The sequence below is a fragment of the Alligator mississippiensis genome, chromosome 2 (genome assembly GCF_030867095.1).
Source record: "Alligator mississippiensis isolate rAllMis1 chromosome 2, rAllMis1, whole genome shotgun sequence".
In the NCBI taxonomy this organism is placed as follows: domain Eukaryota; kingdom Metazoa; phylum Chordata; order Crocodylia; family Alligatoridae; genus Alligator; species Alligator mississippiensis.
This window is the reverse complement of record NC_081825.1, coordinates 24,929,629-24,950,327: the sequence shown is the minus strand read 5'-3', so window position 1 is coordinate 24,950,327 and position 20,699 is coordinate 24,929,629. Positions and strand designations below refer to the sequence as shown.

The window sequence follows — 20,699 nt, the reverse complement described above, 5'->3', positions numbered from 1 at the left end:
AGTCAGCATAGTTCTATAGGACTGCTCCTCCTGTCATCATGCACTCCATTATCTATAATTTTTCTTACATCCTTTTTATATGAATTTCAGTGATTAACTATGGAAATATGTTCTCGGTCAATGAGTGTAAGGTGAAATCGATGTTTATCAACAGTTACTGATAAAAATTAAATCCTGCCAAAGCTATATATATTGCTATATAGCTATATATGCAATATATATAGGGTAGGCTGGCCACTGCTGGGAAGGCTGACCTGGAGATGTGTAGTGCCCTCCAGGATGTGCTGGCGCACACAGTGTTCAAGGTGCCTGTGAAGGAATAAGACAAAACTCACAACATGGAGGGCCAGCAGGGCTACAGCTGGAGACCGGAAAGGAAGGAAAATACCCACCCAACTTTTGGAGCAGCCTCTCACTCAGGATTGGTGGAGGGAGGCCACCCAAAGGTATTTCCGACCCCGGAGAGGGTCAGAGAGGGATCAGTACCCTTCAGGCTGCAGGGAGCGGGGAGCGGCTGAGCGTCCCAGCAGGCAAAGAATGTGGAACATGCCTGAGGAACGTTGCGGGAGTGACCCTGAGGCAGGCAGAGGCCTGCACACACGTGGCCGGTGGTAATCTCTGGAGCGGAGCTGCAGCTGAGGATTCAGAGCAAGGGAGTCCACAAGGCCTAAGAGAATCTTCAGAGTGGAGTTTTTCAACAGAGGACCTGGAGGAGGGCCTGAGGGGAAAAAAAAAACTACAGCCACCGGTAGAGCCTTCCTGCACATGGGGGAGACCCCAAAGAGACTGTGAACGTTCATAGGGGTGCAGGGCAGGCTAGCACATAGCAAAGAATGGACTAAGGGATTTTTTTTGTCTGGATTATGGTGATTGGGATGTTGAGCACCTGATCACAAGTAAAAGGGACATTGCCGGAGCTTGACAAGAAGGCTGAGAAGCAGCCGGGGTTTTCTTTGTTTTTTGCTGTTTCTTTTGATTTCTTGAGCACAGGCCAAGACCACCCCCTGGAAGGGTGCACCCAAAAGAGGCTCAAGGACACCCTGGGGTAGGGGACCAAAAATAAGACCACAACAGGCAGCACTACGACCTGGCTGTGGAAGAATATTGTGAACACCATCTGGAGAGGCTAGGCTGGGGTAAAGCGGAGGTTTTGGAGCCCCACAGAAGAAATAGGGATCAAGACCAGGCAGGAACACCGTGGGCAGTGCCTCCCGGGAATATATATCAAAGTCATGGCCACCTTCCCCATAGCACCATGAGGTTGCCAGTCTCCTTCATGGACCAATTGGGGCCCTGTGGGAAATGATGAATCCATTGGGGCTCCCATGCTGATTCTCCAAACCTCCACGCAGCTGTCCCTGTGCTGCTGGGCCTGGGTAGCTGCCTGCAATGCCCAGTGCTGGGGCACAGTGCAGGACTGGCAGCTGCACAGTGAGCCAAAGGCCCACAGCACCTGCAGGCTTTGAACAGGCTGCTGATCTATGGGCCTTAGGCTGGAGCTGGCCCCCATGGCCAGTAGCTGCCTACAGCTGGCCCTGGATGCTGGCAGGCTTGTCAGGAATCTGCAACACCCTGCAGCCCTGAATGGTCTGTGGTGCTAGGCAGCAATGCAGTGTGGCAGGGCCATGAAGTATATATGGCCCAGGTTTGAGCACCTGCTATGATTCCAAGTGATCTAGTTTCAAAACTTCTCTGAATTAGACAGCTTTGGGCCTTGAATCTTGCTTGCACACACCACCAGGTGCAATCCTGCGTGCGAGACCAAACCCATGTGCTCTACCAGGCTACATGCTGGCCTGACCCCACATGCCCAGATCTGTCTGTGTGCTTGTCCAACCTCGGCACATGCCAACCTGATCCTGTATACCGTATCTGGCTGTGCACCAAACAGATTCCACAGGCCCAGATCTAGCAGGGCCACATTATCTGACCTGCAGGACTCCTGACAGGTCCAGAAATTCAGAAGCAGGAGAGCATCAATTAATACTTACTTCACTTCTCTGCCATCAAATTTTGGACCTTCCTGAAATTTCTGGGGAGTCCCACAGATGAAATGACATGGCTTCATGGATCAGATCTGGCCTGTGGTTGTTGAGCACCACCGATTTATGCCATGGTAGAAGACTTATGTAGAAAAAGAACAAATATTCTGTATTGATCGTTAACTCTAAGTAAAGTTTTGTTAGTGTTTTCTCTAAATTAACCAGAGTGAGTACATTGAATTTCTTGAAATTAGGCATGGACTATTAGGCTTCTTTTTATTTTGTCTTAAATTCTTTAAAAGTGAAAATTAACATAATCCAATGTTGCCATTTGCAGTAAACCCTTTATCCACTTATTTGCATTGGACTGAATAATGGCCCCACTTAGTGGAAAAAGGTAGAATTTTATGTGTGAAGTACTGCCATTCCTCTTTAAAGACAGCAACTCATGTTGGAAGTTTCAAAGCTCATTAAAAATGTAACATAATGACATTGTTGTTCAAATTCCCATTTATCACTTTTCAGCTCCTACAGTGGGATGCTAAAAATTAGTTTAGGTAGAATGAAGGTAGAATTTGGTAGAATCCCAGTATCTGTGCCACCTCTGATACAACAGAGCAGAAGGACTTACAGACCCTTTGTGTGGGGGCCTAATGGGGACTGAATATGGGGTTGTCTCCTAGGCTAGGACGGAAGTTACACGTAAACCAGTTTAAGTGATCAGAAACTGGTTTAAACCGGTAACAGAACAGAAGTTCAGTGTGCATAAACCAGTTTCAAAATGGCCCAAACTGGTTTAAGATAAACCTGGTTGAATATAGTATCACTTAACTGATTTGAGTCAAACCAGTTTATGGAACATCTGTCCCAGACCCCTTCATGGTTTAAGTGAAACAAGAGTCCCCCAGCATGCTTTGCAGCTAGCAGTGCTGTCTGCTCCAATCAGCAGGCCTGACCCCGCCCCTATTCTCTCTAGCCAGAGCAGGGGCAGGACCATGGTCAGAAACTGGCCTGGCATTGCCCCTACAGCTAACGGGGCAGGGAGGGGATCCCCCCTCCCTTCCCTTTCCCCCAGGGCACCGCAGCCAGGGTCTGCCTGGCTGGGTGGAGCAGCCCCTGTCAGGGTAGCTGCCCCCCCGCCAATACATGGGCAGGGGCAAAGCCAGCTGGCATCGCCCAACCATCTACTGGCCTTGCCTGCGGCTGGGGCTGGGGCTGGTGTGCTGTTAGGCCAGACTGTCATGAAGCTGCAGCCAGTTAGGAAGGGCCCAGGTCCTGCGGCTTGACCCAAGCCAGCCCTGCTGGACCCTTCTTAGCTGGCTGTGGCCCCATGACAGCCCCACCTGGCCTGAGCATGGGAAAATAGGAGCAATTTGGCTGCACAGCTGCCACAGCCCCAGCCCAGGCTGCAGCCCACGGGAAGGGCCTGGCCCCCGTAGCCCAGCTCATGCTGACCCCTCCACATCTGCCCTCAGCAGTGCCCGTGGGCCAGCCCAGCTCAGCCCAACAGCCCCAGCTCCAGCCTCAGCCCCAGGTGGATAGTGTGGCCATGCTGGCTGGCTCTGGCCAGGGCTCCCACCACGTGAGCAGCGAGCAGGGGAGAAAGCTGGCTAGACCCCAGCTGGGGTCCCTGTGCCTGTGCCTGAAAGGGAAGACAGGGAAGTTTAATTCCTCTATCTGCCCCCCTTCTCCTGGGGCGCTGCCTGGGCCGGTGGCTCTCCATATAGGGATGTGTGAAACAACACCATTCGGCTTTGACTTCTGTTTTGATGGAACAGTATTTCGTTCCAAGTTTAGTTTTGTTTTGCAAGCACTGTTCCATTTTGTTTCAATATTTTGCTCATAGGCTATAATGGGGAAGCACGGAACTGGAGGAGGAGCAGCCTCCTGTGCTCGCAGGTAGATCGGGGGCCTGCAAACCCGCAGGAGTCCGGCAGAGCCCCACAGCCCTCCTAGGGATGTGGGCGGGAGGCTGCTGCTGTTGCCTGTGACCGGCGCTAGGAGCTGAGCCTGGTTGAGGGAGGTGGAGTGCAGCCCTGGCACTGCGCTCCACTTCCCCCCACTGGGCTCAGTTCCATGGGGCTGGGAGCTGCTGGGCACTGAACCCAGTGGAGGGAGGCAGAGTACAGCCCTGGCACTGCTCCCCACCTCTCTCCACTGGGCTTAGCACCCAGCAGCATGTTGCCTGGTGGGGGGAGGCAGCGCGCAGCACTGGGGCTACATGCCACCTCCCTCTACCAGGCTCAGCTCCCAGCAGCTCACAGCACCATGGAAATCAGCCTGGTGGTGGGAGACAGAGCACAGCACCAGCTCTGCCCGCCTCCTGCCACCGGGCATATCTCCATGGGGCTGGTGGAGTCAATCAGAGTGCAGCCCAGTGGTGGAAGGCAGGCAGAGCCAGTGCTGCACTCCCATTGGCTCCACCAGCCCCATGGAGAGCAGCCTGGCAGCAGGAGTCAGGGAGAACCAGGGCTGCACTCCCCCGGCTGAGTGTCATGGGGCTGTGGAGCTGCTTGGAGCATAGCCCTGGCTCTCCCCTGCCTCCCACCAGGGAGGAAATTCAAAATGTTTCAAAACATTTTGACTGGCCTCATTTCGTTTCAAGGATGTTTCAAAGCCCTTTGTTTCATTTAGATTTCGCTGTTTCAAGCTCAAAATGAGTTGAAACAGTATAAAAACAAAACAGCCGGTGAAGCTTCTCACAGCCCTTCTGGCTGAGCCTTCCTCCCTTGGGCACAAACCTGGCAAGGGCTGCTTCCCCACTCCCCCTCCAGGTACACCATGGCTGCTGTCCATTCAGGCAATGGTGGGGGTTTAAACCCCTCCTCAATCATACTTAGCAACCTGCTGGTGGGAGGGCAGGGAAGGGACATGCCCCCCACATCAGCTTCCCTCCAGTCTTGTGGCTGCTGTGAAAAGGAAGGTTCACTTTAGCACCCCTCTGGCTTCTAGCCTGAGCCACTGCAGTCATGTGCCTGCATTTTTGGAATCAAAAGTAAATGTCTATTCACTTGCAGATCAGTTTAATCTTTGCCAGTTAGACCAGGGGTGGGCAAAATATGGCCCATGGGCTGGATCTGGCCTGCCAAGCACTTTCATCCAGCCCATGCCCCCCACCCCCCCAGCAAATTGTGCCCCACCCAGCCCTTTTGCCCATGAGGATGGGAGCCCCAAAATGTACCCTATTCCCTGGCTCCCACCCTCATGGGCGGAAGGGCTGCACCTGGCCAGTGTGCAGCTTCTGTGTGGGGCTGCTGCTGCAGCCCCTGGGGACCTGCTCTGCTTTCCCCATCTCCTGCTTGCTCCAGGCAGCAGGTAAAGGTGCAGCAGGGAGGGGCTGCATCTGGGAGGAAGCACAGAGCGTGAGGCTGGGGCTGGTGGCAGCACAGACCCTGTGCCTAGGGGGACAGGGGGCAGCCGTGGCATGGAACTGGAGTGGGCAGCATGTGGGTGTGAGGGAGCATGGGGGTTGGGGCCCCCCTCACACTTCTCCTGTGGTGTGCAGCCCTGGCAGATACTGAGAGCAGCAGCAGGTGGAGTGCTCAGGGCACAGGTGACCAGTGGGGCGTGGTTCTGGCTAGCGCTAAACATCGAGCAAGGGGTGCAGCCTCCGCCATGCCACCTGTATTGCCAGCACTCCCTCATTCACAGCCCCTGCACTTGCACAGCAGGGAGGGAAGCTCCACATGCTGGAGCCAGCTACCTTCCCCACTGGGGCTGCGCAGCACCAGAGAGGAGCCTCAGGCTGGAAGTGGCTGCCTTTCCAGGCTCACAGGGGAAGATGCATAGGGCTTCCCTCCCATGCAGCGCATCCCTTGCAGGGAAGGCAGCTGGCTTCAGCATGTGTGGCTTCCCTCCCATGTTGTGCAAGTGCAGGGGCTGTGCATTAGTGGTGGAGAGCACCAGCAATACAGGCAGCCTGGCAGAGACTGTGCCTCTCCCTGTGATGTGCAGTTCTGGCTGCCCTGATAGGTGTCTGCACCCTGAGTGTCTTGCCTGCTGCTGCTGTGCCATGGGGAGGTGTGGAGGGGTCCCCACGCCCCTCCGCCATCCCTCACACCCCACACTCTGCCCCCAAAACTCCCCACATATATACACAACCCCACAACATACCCTATGGTGCCCACACACTGCCGCACCCCCCACATCCTACCACATTGCCCACCATACACCCCACCATACATACACACACACCACCATACACCCTCCACCCACAAAACTAAGAATTTATTTTTCAGTTATTATGCAATAATCTCTATATACAGTACGCAAACACAAATCACGACATAAATATTTTTGTAATAAAATGAAAATATGTTATAGTAGGTAGAAAACTGTGTTGGATCATAATCTTGATGTATAACAAAGTCTGTAAGAGCAGGTTCAAAGCACCTGATTCTTCTCTCATTTATATCATTTGTCTTTCTTCACTTTACACCAGTGTGCTTCCACTGATTTAGGTGGATTTACCCTTTATTGACAATGATGGTGAGGGCAAATTAAGGGTAAATGCTAAGCACTTCCTTAAATGCCTATTTTTTCTTTATCTTCTAAGAAAATATCAGTCCTTTAAACAGAAAATTATATTCATGACAATGTATAACTTATCTTTCTGAAAATAACATCCTTGAAATCTTTCCTTTGTGTTCTTTTGTAATGTGTACAAAGCCCTATCAAATTGACAGTGACTATGCAGGAGGCCAGCTGAGATCTCTGCTGACTGATGAGAGTTTATTTCCCTTACTGTTACTTCAGCTTTCTCTTCCCTTCCGTTTGCTTGACTGCCCTGCATACTAGCTTGTTACGATTATAAACTCTTTGAAACAGGGACTGGATTTTCATTGCCTTTCTCTATAGTGTCCAGCACCTTGGGACCCTAGGCACTACCAGGAATCATATGCAAGCATTAATTTCTAGCAGTGGGAAATTTCCACTGCTAGAAATGATTCCAGAGAGGGAGCACAGTACAAGCATTTATCCTGCAACTGTCTCCATTCCACTGCTCCTTGGGCCTTCCATTCCCAATGAAAATGCAACGGCAAATCAAAACCACCTGCCTGCTTCTCACCCCAAGGACACCAGTGTGTGAGGAGCCAGGGGGGACACCAGCTGGTGGTTGTTCCTCACCTACCTAAAAGGAAGGGTATATGTGCCCCATGCCTTCCCTCGACCAGGTTGACCCTAGTTTCTGGAAGGCATAGAAGCCTTTCCTCGCAGTTCCACTCTTCTTAGTCTCTGGGAATAGTTAAGCTACAGCAAAGTATGTAAACATTCATTCTCCCAGGAGAAACTCTTGCAGGAGCGACTTCTGGCTGGTTGAAGCTGGGTTATTTTTCTCCCAGAGTCACCATTTTCTGTTCAGAAGAAACAGTGTGAATGCTTGTATACGTTTGGTTTCTTCCAGGAGAACAGAAATTCTCTTGGGAGAAATGTAACATCTATATGAGGCCCAGTGCAAACAATTAAAATAAAAGCAATTAGCAAATAAAAAGATTGTTGCTGCTTTTTTCTGTAATATTTTCCTGGTTTTTGAGTTCATTAATGATTTTCCCTACCAATTATTACCTGAGGTGAAGGGGAAGACCTTATACTCTTCTAGCCAGTCATGAGCTGTCAAAAACCACCTAGCCCAGAGGTCTTTATTACATAAATAGAGAACAGAGAAGGTTGCTGTTGTGATTACACAGGTGACCGCAGATGTCTAGTGAGCCATAAAGTTGATTAAATACTGAATCTGAAATTGCAGTAGTCGCAGAATAATAATCTCTGAAATATGACAATTTAAAACATTTTCCTAGTACAATAAATCCTCTGACAGCCCCAGTTCCTGCTAATGTAGTTTAATGCTAGCAAGGAAGCCTGATTATGGTGAAAAAATCCCAAATCACACTTTTGCAGGATAATTTATTTCCATGAATAGTTCTATTTAAATGAAGCCTTTGCCATCTGTTTTTCACATGATGTAGGCTGGGAATTTCATTGGCGCCTGATGGAATTAAATGCCCAACTCCCTCTGAAAGTTATTGGGAAATAGAGGGTTCCTGACTCCCTGAGTACCTTTAAAAATCACGTTCTTGAATATTTAGTCTGTTCTGTGTTCAGAAGCACAGATGTTAAATTTTTTGTGTGATTCATTCAGAAATTAGAGGGCAAGAGAAAGCAAAGCTTAGTATGTAAATATCTGGTTGGGAGGGTGTCTACAGGTGCATTTAAGCACACCTTAATTTAATGTGAATTATCTTAATATGTATTAAGCAGGTTAGGCAGGCTTCTACTAGAGGTGCACCAATACATCAGTCGATATTATATCGGCACTGATGTTGCCAGTAAATGCTGCATGCATTCGTGCATCCACAGGGCCAGCCTGGCAGCTTGGAAAGCAGTGTCTGGCTGGTAAGTCCGTTGGGAGGGGCTAGGGGTAGGGGAAGGGAAGGAGTGTGGGAGAGGCAGATGGAGGCCCTTGTGGTGAGGGAGGAAGTGGGGCTGGGGCTGGGGCAGGTGCTGCCCAACTGGGGCAGGGCAGGGTGTGGGATGGAGCTGCATGGCTCATTCAGGGGCAGATCACGCTGCTACATGCACCCCTGGGGGAGCCATGGGGGATGTGTGGCCCCTGGATCTGCAGGCACAGCGAGGGCAGGTGGCCTCTAAGGGCTCACCGGGGGCAATTCAGGGCTCTTCCTGGCAGGGGTGGGGACTGAGCCAGGGCTGCGGTCCGTGCCCTGCTCCACCATGGCTAGGCAGTGCCTGCCCCTGCTCCACTCCCTCCCTCGCTGTGGGGGCCTTGATTTGCAGGTATCAAATTTAGGCACAAATAGCCTAAATTTGTCATTTTTAAATTGCGTTAAGGGTGTGCATGTGTAGATGCATGCCCTAATGCACCTTAAATTTAGGCTAATGTGCCTTAAAGTATTTCATGTAAACACGCCCAGGGAGTTAGGGTCCCTTTTCCAGCTCTGTTGCCTATGTACAATTGGACATTTGCTAAGTAGCTCAGGGTTAGTTCCATTTTGATGGATATTTTGAAGATATTTTGAAGATATTTTGATGTCTAACTGTCACTTTAGGTATCCAGGTCCAAAATATAGATTCTTAAAACCTTGATTCAGATGCTGCCTACCCATGCTTAACCAGAGAGAAACTTTAACAATGACTACATAGCCTGATGATGAAGACACTTGCCAGAGGAAGATGAATGCTTATACGATTTAAGGAAATGCAATTTCAATAACATGCTTTAAGATCAGATAGCAAGTGCTAGAGAAATAAACACACAAATATTCATCCAAAATGACTCTCTCCTCTACATAAAAACATATGTTTCTAGTAAGAGAATATAATTTTGTTTAATTTCTGTTAAATTAGTTTCCCCAATTATGGAGTTTATCAAGGACAGAAATAGCCAACATCCTTGAAGAACAAAGTTTAAACTACTGTATTTACTGGAATCTAAGGCAAAGTTTTCCCGCCCCCTGAGACCGTATTGGGGAAAGGCCTCGCATCTTAGATTCATGTGCAAAGCAGAGTTGGGGGCAGGTGGCTGCTGTGAGTCAGAGCCTAGGTTGGGACCAGAGTCAGACCCACAGCAGCTGTCTGCCCATCTTCTGTTTGCCCTCCGCAGTTTCTGCCTCCTGCTCTGCCTCCTTCTCTCTCTTACTGTCAGGTACAGTTTGGTTTTGGCTTGAATGGGATTCCCTCGCAGGAGTGGAGCACATGGAAACTCCATCCCCTGCTTGGCCAATCAAGAGTGCCAACAGTGCTGCATGGCTCAGCTAGAGCCGTGCTTCCACATGTGACGGGCTAGCTGGCAGTGACCTAGCCCAGGGGTTTTGAAAGGGCAAAAGATGATTGGAGGACTTGGGATTCCCTTTCCTCACCAATCTGGTAATGATTTGGCCCAGGGGTTTTGAAGGGGTAAAAGACGATTGGAGGACTTGGGATTCCCTTTCCTCACCAATCAGGCCAAGAGATTCACCCCTCATGTCCCCTGATTGGCCCCTTGGGTCACCTGGAGGGGGATAAAAGGGGCAGCACAGCTGACTCGGGAGGAGACCAGTGAGGGACTATGAGGAAGGAGCTTCGAAGAGCTGGCAAGAGCTGGGCCAGTGGGGTGGAAGCAGTTGCCCCAGAAGAGCCTGAAGGAGCAGGACCTGCAGGCAGCAGTGGGACCCTCAGCAGCACGGCATGTGGCCAGCAAGTGAGGCGTCCTGCTGGGCTCCAGGATCCCCTACAAGAGACTGTGGCCAGCAGGAGGATCTGAGCAGTGACCTGAGGGGTCCTAGCTTGGCTTCCAGCTCCTCCAATCAGAGACCAGGCAGCTCAATGTGAGGCCGGGGCTCCAGAAAGGTCAAGACCCCTAGCAGCTTGGAATAATATCAGTAGTGGTGGCTGTGTGGCAGTGTTTTTGCCTACCACATGGGAGATCTGAGTTCAAGTCCCAGCTTTGGTGACTTGGGGTGAGTGAGCTAATAAAGAAAAATTCCTCTTGCAGTAGACAGGAGCCATTGTGTTTTCCCCCCTTTCTCCCCCTCCAGTGACGCAGGCCCCATATTTCTTTGTCCTTTGACATTTTGTATTTTGTGCCTTTTTGTATTTCCCCAACCAGTATTGTTTGCTCTGTTGTTTGTGTTTTGTGTTTTATATTTTGTTAACCCTGTCTTTTGCCAATGATTGTAAGTGTCTAACTTTTGTTGAATCCTGCCCCTTGGGGCATTGTGGTGGCCACTATACCCCACCACCTGATTATGCCTGTTATGTTCCCTCATTAAAAGGTATATGGTTAAGTCCCCAGTGGTGGTCTGGCTCTGCTCTATAGGGGGAGGAGAATCCCTACACCTCCCACAGCGCTCATGCACCTGCTGTGATCCCTTCAATTGGAGAGGGGGTACCTTTTGGAGTACTGCCCGGGTTACATACATGCTGTGGTCCAGGGAGGGGATAGAGTCTGAGCAGTGTCTGTCAGTAAGGGTGGGGGGAGAGGGAGGAAGAAGCAGAGACTGGGGGGTGGGAGGAAGAGATTGTGGGGAGTGGGGGGGAGAAGAGGCAGAGACTGGGGAGCAGAGGGGAAGATATTGTAGGGAGTAGGAGGGAATAAGCAGAGACCTCAGGGAGCAAGGGGGAGAGGCAGAGACTGTGGGGACTGGGGTGGAGGGATAGAGTTTATTGGGAGTGAGGGAGGTGTGCCAGTGGTGAGGGGGGCAGAAAGGTTGCAATGGGAAGAAGAGGGGAGACAGAGGGCAAGTGGACTGCCTAACCCCCTCCCAGTCATTTGACTCCCCCAGTGACTGCTTTCCCTGCTATAGTAGAGGGAGGGGGATGAGTTTAAGACAACCCTCCAATAATTAGATTCTGTACCTGGAAAATTATAACACATTTATAAATTTTCCATATATAAAATCTAATGGGAGGTCATCTTAAATTCAGGTTGACTTAGATTTGAATGAGCATGTTAGCTGGCTTAAAGATTGCATTAAGCTTTTCCTCTCTGTATAAGGATGCCATCAAATTAAAAATTATGTACTTATAAGTGAACTTGGAGCAAGTTTACAAAGTTATGACAGTTGGAATACAGAAGTTAGAATTATGCAACCCAAATTCTAGCAAATAAAAATAAATCAATTGCTAAGGTAATTAGAATTTCTTTTAAAAATTATTTAGTGCTGCATCATCGTTCATGGTTACAACAGAATTTATTTGATGGCTTTCTAATGAAACCCAATTAATCAAATAGAATGCTCTGGTAGGTTATTATTATTATTGTTATTATTATTATTTTTGCAAGATATTCTTTTAGCATACACTTAGGTGTTTTTAATATTGTAATTTTCTTAAGACTATATTTTCAGAACAGTTCACTATTTTGGCTGCATATTAGATGATAAAATCTTTGAAAATCTGACTATGATATTTATCCCCAAGGCCACAATTTTACATGGGAAAGTGATGTTGTTTTCCTTTGTAAATTTTCATGAAGCTGTGCTACAGATTGGTACCAGCCTTTTGAACTCCTTTGAATCCTATAAGCTTGAGAGTGAGATTTACATAACCAGTAGTAAGGTTAGATGTGCAATATGTGTGCCGTGCTTTATTTAAGATATATCTTAGGTGAAGCATGTGTGTCTGTTTCGTGGATGGCCTATTGGGAAGAAGTGAGACTTAGCAAATGCAGATTTTGGTCTAGTTCAGTGGTTTGTAAACTGTGCTGCATGACTCACTGGTGGTCCACAGGGCCACAGTAAACAGTATACAGACAGCCCACAGATTGCATGCACGTTTCTTCCTCTTGCCCTTATGCACACAAACCTTACAGTGAGACATGTGATAATAAAGTTGCATGGTAGTCCACGAGAAATGTTGGGAGATAATAGTGGTCTGTTAGTGCAAATAAGTTTGGGAACCACTGCTGTTCTTCACATAGTGGAGGCCTATAAATCTAGAACCAAAGTGGGAGAGATTTATTTTGTGTGTCACATGTGAGTAGATTACTTGATGAACGCAGTATTGGTGTCCCATGAAAATGTAAGGCTTCAAGGGATTGCAAGATGTTTACCTAGTCTAGTGCCCTGCTCTGAGCCAAGATTCAATATCCTAGACCACCTCTGACAGCTGATTGTGTAATCTGTTCTTAAAAACCTACAGAGATGCCACAATTTTTTTAGTTAGCTTGTTCTAGTGTTTCACTACCCTGGCAGGTAGAAGTTTTTTTTATTAGTATCTAATCTAAATCTTTGCTATAAATTAAACTGATTATTTCTTGTCCTACTGACAGTTGACATAGGAAGCAATTAATCATTATCCTCTTTATGTATAGGGAGACTGTTATCATGTCTGACCTGAGACTGCTTTTTGCTAGACAAAACAGGCTGAGTTCCTTCAGTCTCTCTCGTAGGTCATGTTTTCTAACTTTCTTATCATTCATGTTGTTCTCCTCTGGACTCTATTCAATTTGCCTAACTCTCTCCTAAAATGTGATGCCAAAACTACAATCCAGCTGAAACCTTACCAGCACTGAGAAGAATGAAATAATTACTCTTTATGTCTTACAAATGACACTACTGTTATTGTGGACCAGAATGAGATTACTCACTTTTTCAACAACATCACATTGTTGATTCACGCTCAGTTTGTGATCCACTATAACTCTCAGATTGTTAGGTTTTTTTTGTGACTTGTCAATTGAGTCAGTCTCCATTTTGTATTTGTGCATTTGATTTCCCTTTCCTAAGTGTAGTGCTTTGCACTTGTCTGTGTTCAATCTAATTTTGTTATTTTCAAAATATTTCTCCTATTTATCAAGATCACTATGAATTTTTATCCTGTCCTCCACTGCTAATACCTTCTCCTTCCTGTGTCATCTGTAGGATTTACTATATAGTTCCAAATCTAGGTATTAAGTCAACCCCACGTTTTCAGGCAGCTTTTTTCCCCAAAATAAATTGATAAACACAGATCAAGTGTTTGAATGCCTATATCCCTTATAAAATCCTAAAAAGAAGAATCAAATAACCTAGGAAAAAGTCCAATGCATTAAGTGCACTAAAAAAAATCTGATTCCTGATTTTTATTCTATGTCCAACATACTGCAAGCACATATCAAGATTGTTGAGTGCCCAATTATAGGTTGAGCCTGCACCTTTTATAGTTCTTGAGAGCAATTTTTTAGCTGTGCACCTTATAGTTATTTCATCTGGACCATATTTCCATAGTTTGCTTATGAGACTATCATGTAAAACAGCATCAAAAAACATACTGAAGTCAAACCATGTCACATCTGCCACTTCCTTCTTTAGGCCAATTATACTAACAAAGAAGGAAATAAGATTGGGTCAACAGTCTGTGTTCTTGAGTAATCCACACTGGCTGTTTCTTACCACCTTGTTATCTTCCTGGTGCTTATAAATAGATTAATAATTTGTTCTAGTATCATTCGAAGTATGAAATTTAGACTGCTTGTAATTCCCCAGGCCCTCTTTCCCTTCTTTTCTTTCTGTTTCTCTTTATCCAGTCATTTGGGACATCCCCTGTCCAGATGAATTATCAAAGGTAATCATTTATAATTCAGAGATTATTTGAGCTAGTTACTCAAGTACTGTAGGTTGAATTTCATCAAGGTCTGCCAACTTGAACATATTCAACTTATATGAATATTCCTTAACCCATTTGTCTCTTAAACTCTGCTCTCTTAATCTGCCCTGCATTGATGGATTTATACACCCACATTGTATTACAATGAATTACAGCCTATCATATAGCTATATTCCAGAGACAGAGATAAATGGGATGAAAATTTAATTGCAACAGGTCAAACTCATGCACCACTATGTCCCTTTCTACAGAGACGCCATCACTTCTTTTTGCCTAAATTATTTAAATAAGTACAGTTTTTGCTAAAACAGGATTAACAGTGCCATACACTTCTTTACCTCAGATATCTAATCAGTTCTCCTACAGTGTGTGTGTCCTGAGTGGGATTTCCAGTCTCAAACTAAGTGAAACTAGGAGATATTTTTGCCTGGTTGTACTAATCAGGTTGCCAACCCAAGAATATTTGTTTTACCGGCAATATGCAGATTTTTTACTGACAACCAAACCTTTTTACTGATATACATTTTTACTGATATTTTACATCAGGGGTGTCAAACTCATCTGGTCCCATGAACTGAATCAATGGTGCTGGGCTAGTCCATGAGCTGGATGAACAGCATCTGGACAGCCCCGTGGACCAGACTGGGCCTCTACATGCCCTCCCCACCAAATGCTGCATCCAGTGCACATGGTTCTCACTTCAGGCTGGGGGAGGTGCAACATGCAGCATGGGTCCTGGGTTGGACAGGACAGGCATCTTATGCAGCCAGAATTGATTGCATGCCATGTTCAAAGTGTGGGTCTACTCTGGACCCAGGAGCAGCACCAGGGGCCGAACGATGGGACTATGCAGGCTAAATCTGGCCTGGGTATCTGATACCCATTTTATATATGTAAATTGAACTCTTCTGCCAAGCACTGGATGGCAGTAACAAGAGATCAGTTCAAATTTAGGGGTTGTGTAATGTCTTTTAATACAGTCTTATTTGACTCCAGCAATGTTTTTATGCCATGCTGCCCCACCCCAGTGTTCCCTACTCACCCCCACACTATAATACCACTGACTGCACCCTGCATGGTACTGCCTTCAACCCAGCCCACGCCCCAGCCTTACCTCTGCTGGCCACGCTCCCCTCATTCTGGCACCATCCCCCACCCTCCACCTCTCCCCCTTCTCAGACCCACAGCTCTGTCCTAGCCATACTGTGTCCCTTCCTGTATCTTTGAAGTGAACAGCTGTTAAAAGCAGGGGACAGCCAAACAGAAGCAGAGACAGCACATGACTGGACGTGTGGAGGGGCTACGGAAGGTCCCATGAGTCTCAAAGCCCTGACAAGAGTTTTCTGCTGTCAGGAACTCTGATCCAGTAGACCTGGCTGGGCCAAGCACATCAGTTACCACACCTGACCCTGATTCCTGGCTAATTGGACTGACTCAGTTCTCTGCAACCAGATTGGCTGCTGAAAGCACCACTTATCCCTTTTAAATGCACCTGCAGCCTCAAGCTGCAGATATGCCTTGACACAGCTTCAGACAAAACTCATATTCACAGCCCTCCCTGATTTTCCTGACTTCTGACCCATCCTTGGCTTTTCCTGACCCTGTTTTCTCCTGAAACTTGGCACTGCCTTTGATCTCTCTGGTTTCCCTAGCATCCTTACTTGGCTTGGCTTCCTTGACTCTGATCTTGGATTTTTTTCCCTGGAACTTGGCAATGGTTCTCTGACCCTTGGATCTTGACCTTGGCTCATGTCTCAGACTATGCCTCTTGGATCTCCCCTCTTGGGGAGAGATCCCCAAGTAACCAGTGCCCCTGCCTTGCTGACCTCATTGCCCTTCCAGGACCTATCTGCAGGCCTGGCCACTTACATCCTGCTGTATGGTGACGTGTAGATGCAGCCATTGTGTCTGCAATTTAGCCAAACTAACAGGCACAATCAAAAGAGTAAATTAGCCTGGGTGGGCTGGCTGCTAATGCCCAAAATATGAGCTCTGTGGAGGAACTGCACAGAAACTGCTGGCTTCAGAATCAGCCTTGAATTGTTTGGCAAGTAAACCACATGAGCCTGAATAGGCTGTAATGCAAACCACAGACATATCTGACTTTTTACCAAATAGAGACTTCATGCTTACTAATTTGTTGCTGGGTGTCACACTTACCCATTTTGTTTTGGAAATAAATGTCCTGTCTTTAAAAGCGTTCCCTGTTTTGAAAGCACAGCCTATTTTTTTAACAGAAAGATGTTTCCATTTTGCTCAAGGTTGCTCCAGAGGAATCTTACTGTTTGTGACTCCTTTACTAAAGCTAAGCCACTGAGCATTAGGTGCAATACCTCAGGAAGGTGAATCACAATTTCCAATACAATACCTTGATTCAAAATAATTTATAATGAGGCCTTCTTTGCACTTGTCCCAAATCTCAGAGTGCCTTACATATCATTAATCATGAAGTTTCTCTACATTCCTATGGGTTTGATCACTAGTAATATTTCCATTTTAGGCCTGGGTAAGGGAAGGCACAAAAGCACAAAGGAACTTGTGTCACAGTCATATAGCAAGTCAGAGGCAGAGTTGGAAATTTAACTCTTTGCATCCGTTCCAGATCTAGATAACATTCACTATCCCTTATCTAAGCTGCAACATCTCAAAATATACCTACCAAAAAAGTTAATCTAAAATGCCGTGTCCTCTATTATATCAAAAATTCATATTTCTACCTTGATCTCTGGATCGTTTTATGATAAAATGGTTCCCCAATAAATGAGCAATATAGTTTTTATTAATTTTAGGGACCTGTAAACAATTGGCATTTGTTTCCCTTTTTACATCAAAAGAGAAGAAAAATGCTGAAAAATAAGTCTGCAGTGCTTTCCTTTCAACAGAGGGCAATGTAAATAGTGGGCAAAAGTAAATAGAAATTAGAAAGTTCTATAATGCGTGGTCTTGCGTTCTCATACAACTTTTTAAAATCTTTCTGTTCAGAGTTTTTGGACACATCAGTTATCGTTCTGATTGGGAACTGGTGAAAGTAGACTTCAGACCTTCTTTCCCAAGGCAGTGCACTGAAGATGACTATGAATCTTGGGACCTCACAAATCTTCAGGTATTGAGCAAACAGTGCTCTTAAATTAACAACGTTCATATCCATTCTGCTACACAAACCATTGCCATTAAGCATAGATTCCAGCTCCCAACTTTGATTATCCTTGATATTTGAAAGGAAGAGCAAAGCTTATTTTTTTACAACTAACAGTGACTTCAAAATAGCTTAGTGTAAAGGGAGAATAGATTTTGTGTTCCCTTTATTGTCTTAATGGTGGTCTGTGGATGGAGGGAAGTGTACTTGGTGATTTGCCATAATAATAGGTGGTCCTTCTGGATTCTGAGACACACACTGTAAGCCAAAATCTATAGTACTGATTGAAGCAATTTGAATATGTAGTCATATGTTTTGCCAGCTTCGTGGCCACATATGGTACTTGTATGTAAATCAGCATAAGTAAAAACCCATTCCAAAAGAAATTTAGAATCTCAGTGGGACAATCATATAATAGAGTCCAGTTGTTTTGAGCAATACTAAACAACTTGAGCAATACCAAATCTGTAGTAATGCATTAGCTGTGCTAATGTCTCCTGTGCTGGCCAAATTAAATTTTACCTACATTCTGGTTCTCATTCTCTTTATCTTGTATTGTCTGTAGAGTAGTGTGCTAGTATTTTGGACTACATGAGATATATTGCTGTTAGTCATGATCACTGTCAGTTTTTTTTCTCTTTTCCTCGTCCATGTGTTCTCCAGGTTTCGTCTTGCCTGCCAATTCGTATTATTCCAAACAAACTTTCCTTTAACTCTCACTCTTGGCTATTGTGCCATTGCTGTCATGCTCCTATTCCTATACTCCTAATACAGGCATGACGTGCACTTGAAAGTATTATGTAGGTTTAGGCCATAACAAGAAAAGTGTGTTGAGGCACTGAAATCATACTTCTCAGAAACTGGAAACAAGTACACTTTAAAAAAAAAAAAATAGATCCTATGTTAGCAACCACTCAATTATCAGTGCAGGCATGTTTAAATGACCCCATTTGCAGGCACAAATGCTTGAGTTGCGTGTATGATTGCAGGAACTGGATCTACATTTTTGTGCATATTTTGGTCTTCTACACTTTAGAAAATGTGTCTCCTAGCACTGGACCTATAAAGAGGGTTAGGCTCAAGCCTTGTAATTCCAAGAGCCAAAGCACATTTGCTTGTTTGTATAAAACAGAAAAAGGAAAAGAGAAGGACAAAGGCAGAGAATGAGAAAGAATAAATGTGTACTGTATTGGCTAAAATACTTATCTGGGAGATGGGAAGCTGGTAGTCAAACCACTCTAAATCAGGCAGAGAAAGGATTTGAATTTTAGTCTCCTATATCCTGGATGTGTATTCTACCCACTAGGTTAGTGATTATTTCAAAACACAAAAAATCATGACTTTTGAAAATCTTGTCTAGAGTGACATGCTGAAGGTTACCTAGGTTGCCTGTAACACGCTTGAGAATTAAACCTGTATTTCCAGAGTCCCAGTCGAGTGCCTCAGCTACAAGACTAGTCTTCCTCTACACATCCTAAAATGATGATTAGATGGAGTTCATGACAGGATGGTTTGGTTATTACAGTTCAGTGCTTTAATGTTCAGGGGGACCATTGCATCATGGGTCAACAAAGAAGCTTTCGGAAGAGGAAAATTTCATCATGGTGCATTAAAGGAAGAAGTTTCACGTCAGCTCTCACATCCAAAGTTTGCGAGTGTGTGAACTCTGACTTCTTATGGTGAGCCTTTCTATGGACTGTACAGTATCCGAAAGATGATGGAATGTGTGACAATCTGGGATATATAAAACCCACACTTCCCCAAACAAAAACTAAGAATAAAACAATTCAGTGGGATTTGAATGACAGATTGTTTTTCCCATGTGTTACATTTGTTTCTGGGTAAAGAGAAAAAATAGTTCGGTAATTCTATTTCTGTTTTATGTGGGTTGATATTGCAAGAAATTATGTAGAATTTCATAATCTGGCAGAGAAATGCCAAGCTATGTTTGTTGCTACGGAAGCTGCATGCTGTGAATTTTCTTTTGAAAAAAATGAAATAAGAAAACCATTGACATTTTTGAAGGAACAATCATTTTCACCTGACTGGACAAATCCTGATGTTTTATTCAGATAAACTCCTACATAGTAAAATTTGAATAATGACCATTGGGATTGACCTTTAGTACAAATCCTCTGCAGTCACAAGTGAAGCAGAAGAGAAAGAGGATACATGTATTGATTTGAGTTGTAAAGGGAGCTCTTTAAAAGAAACTGAACTGCAAATAGAGGGGATTCTGTGTACAACCCATTCTGCCCTCATATATACTACACAACTCTGGTCTGAGAGCAGAACTGGACTGATCAACCTGGATGCTAACCTCCTACCAGATAACATTAAAATTACTCTCCTTTACTCCTATTCTAACCCAGAAAACAGATTTATGAAAAATCAGGACAGCTAACATACTCTGTGTGGGTTTTTGCAGTGATTATGGATTTGAGCGTTCAGCACCTGTGAAGTCAGAATCCAGCAAGTGCTTTGCTGACTTTTGGTTTAATCCAGAATCCCCTCCTGAAGACTGCGTATTAGGACAGGCATACACAAGCAGCACTGGGTAAGTCTGTTATTTTCTTAACTTGCAGAGATGGAAAGCACTTTGTCTAAGCGTCAAAGGGTAGGTTTAAGAAAATGTAAGTGGAACTCTGTATAGTGATTTATGTTGGGGTAGCAACTGATAAAACAGATACCGTTTGAAAGCTGGGGGGGTTGAGGAGGGACATATTGCATCTGAATTCAGGGTGATTGTTTCATCTGCCTGCTTCTAACCTGCAACAAATGAAGCTAAACAACAGCAATTTCCCCCTCTTTCATTCAGGGATAAAATACTGCAGGTTAGCTTCACATACTGTAGGTTAGGAGTGGACAAATGCAAGATTACATTGGATCAGCTGATATGGTCTCCCAAGCAGTAAGTCCACACTTCCCTTTATACTAGCATAATTGTACATCTGACCATTGGCTGTCCCAGTTTTCTAAAGGTACATTTAGTGTGCGAGAGGTTTGTAGAAAGGGCAGTGTTATCATCTTGATTTATTTTAAAAAGTTATATAAATCTCAAAATACTAGGTCCTTTTAAAAACTTAAAAATACTAGTCTCTTTTAAATGTTTCTGTTCATGGCTGTAGTTATAAGGGGTTTCAAACTTTTTCACTATTGCCAACACCAAGAACCCATAAACCACGAGTGAAAGCCAAAAAATTGTGAAATTTGGTTTGCAAATCAGGTTTTTACGCATTAAAAAATGGGGTCTTTTTATTTCCCTCCTAGTTTCTAAGTCTCTGTAGATATATTTTCATGCTATGAGCCCTCCGGCATGATGGCTAGAAAGTTTGGGGGCGGGGGGAAGAATTTTAAGAAAAGAAAGGTGAGATTCTTGGGAATTCACATTTCCAGGAGCTGGGGTTTTAAATCTGAGAGAGTGGTGCAGCTGGCAAAAGCACATTCTTGCTATCTCCCTCCTGTATACACCCTGACTATTGCCCATTCAGCTTGAATGT

The 20,699-nt window shown here is 45.4% G+C and overlaps 1 protein-coding gene across 7 annotated transcripts in view; it reads left to right on the top strand.

Annotated features, from left to right (window-relative positions):
• The window catches only part of SORCS2 (sortilin related VPS10 domain containing receptor 2), a 937,533-nt gene that overhangs the window by 854,908 nt on the left and 61,926 nt on the right, over positions 1-20,699 (top strand). For 6 of the 7 annotated variants that reach the window (XM_059721553.1, XM_059721552.1, XM_059721551.1 and 3 more), the window contains exons 15-17: positions 17,046-17,166; positions 18,745-18,878; positions 19,628-19,756. In XM_059721553.1, coding sequence (XP_059577536.1) covers positions 17,046-17,166; positions 18,745-18,878; positions 19,628-19,756 — 384 coding nt within the window. The remainder of the gene's footprint in view (positions 1-17,045; positions 17,167-18,744; positions 18,879-19,627; positions 19,757-20,699) is intronic. The other variant, XM_059721554.1, reaches the window with a different exon arrangement.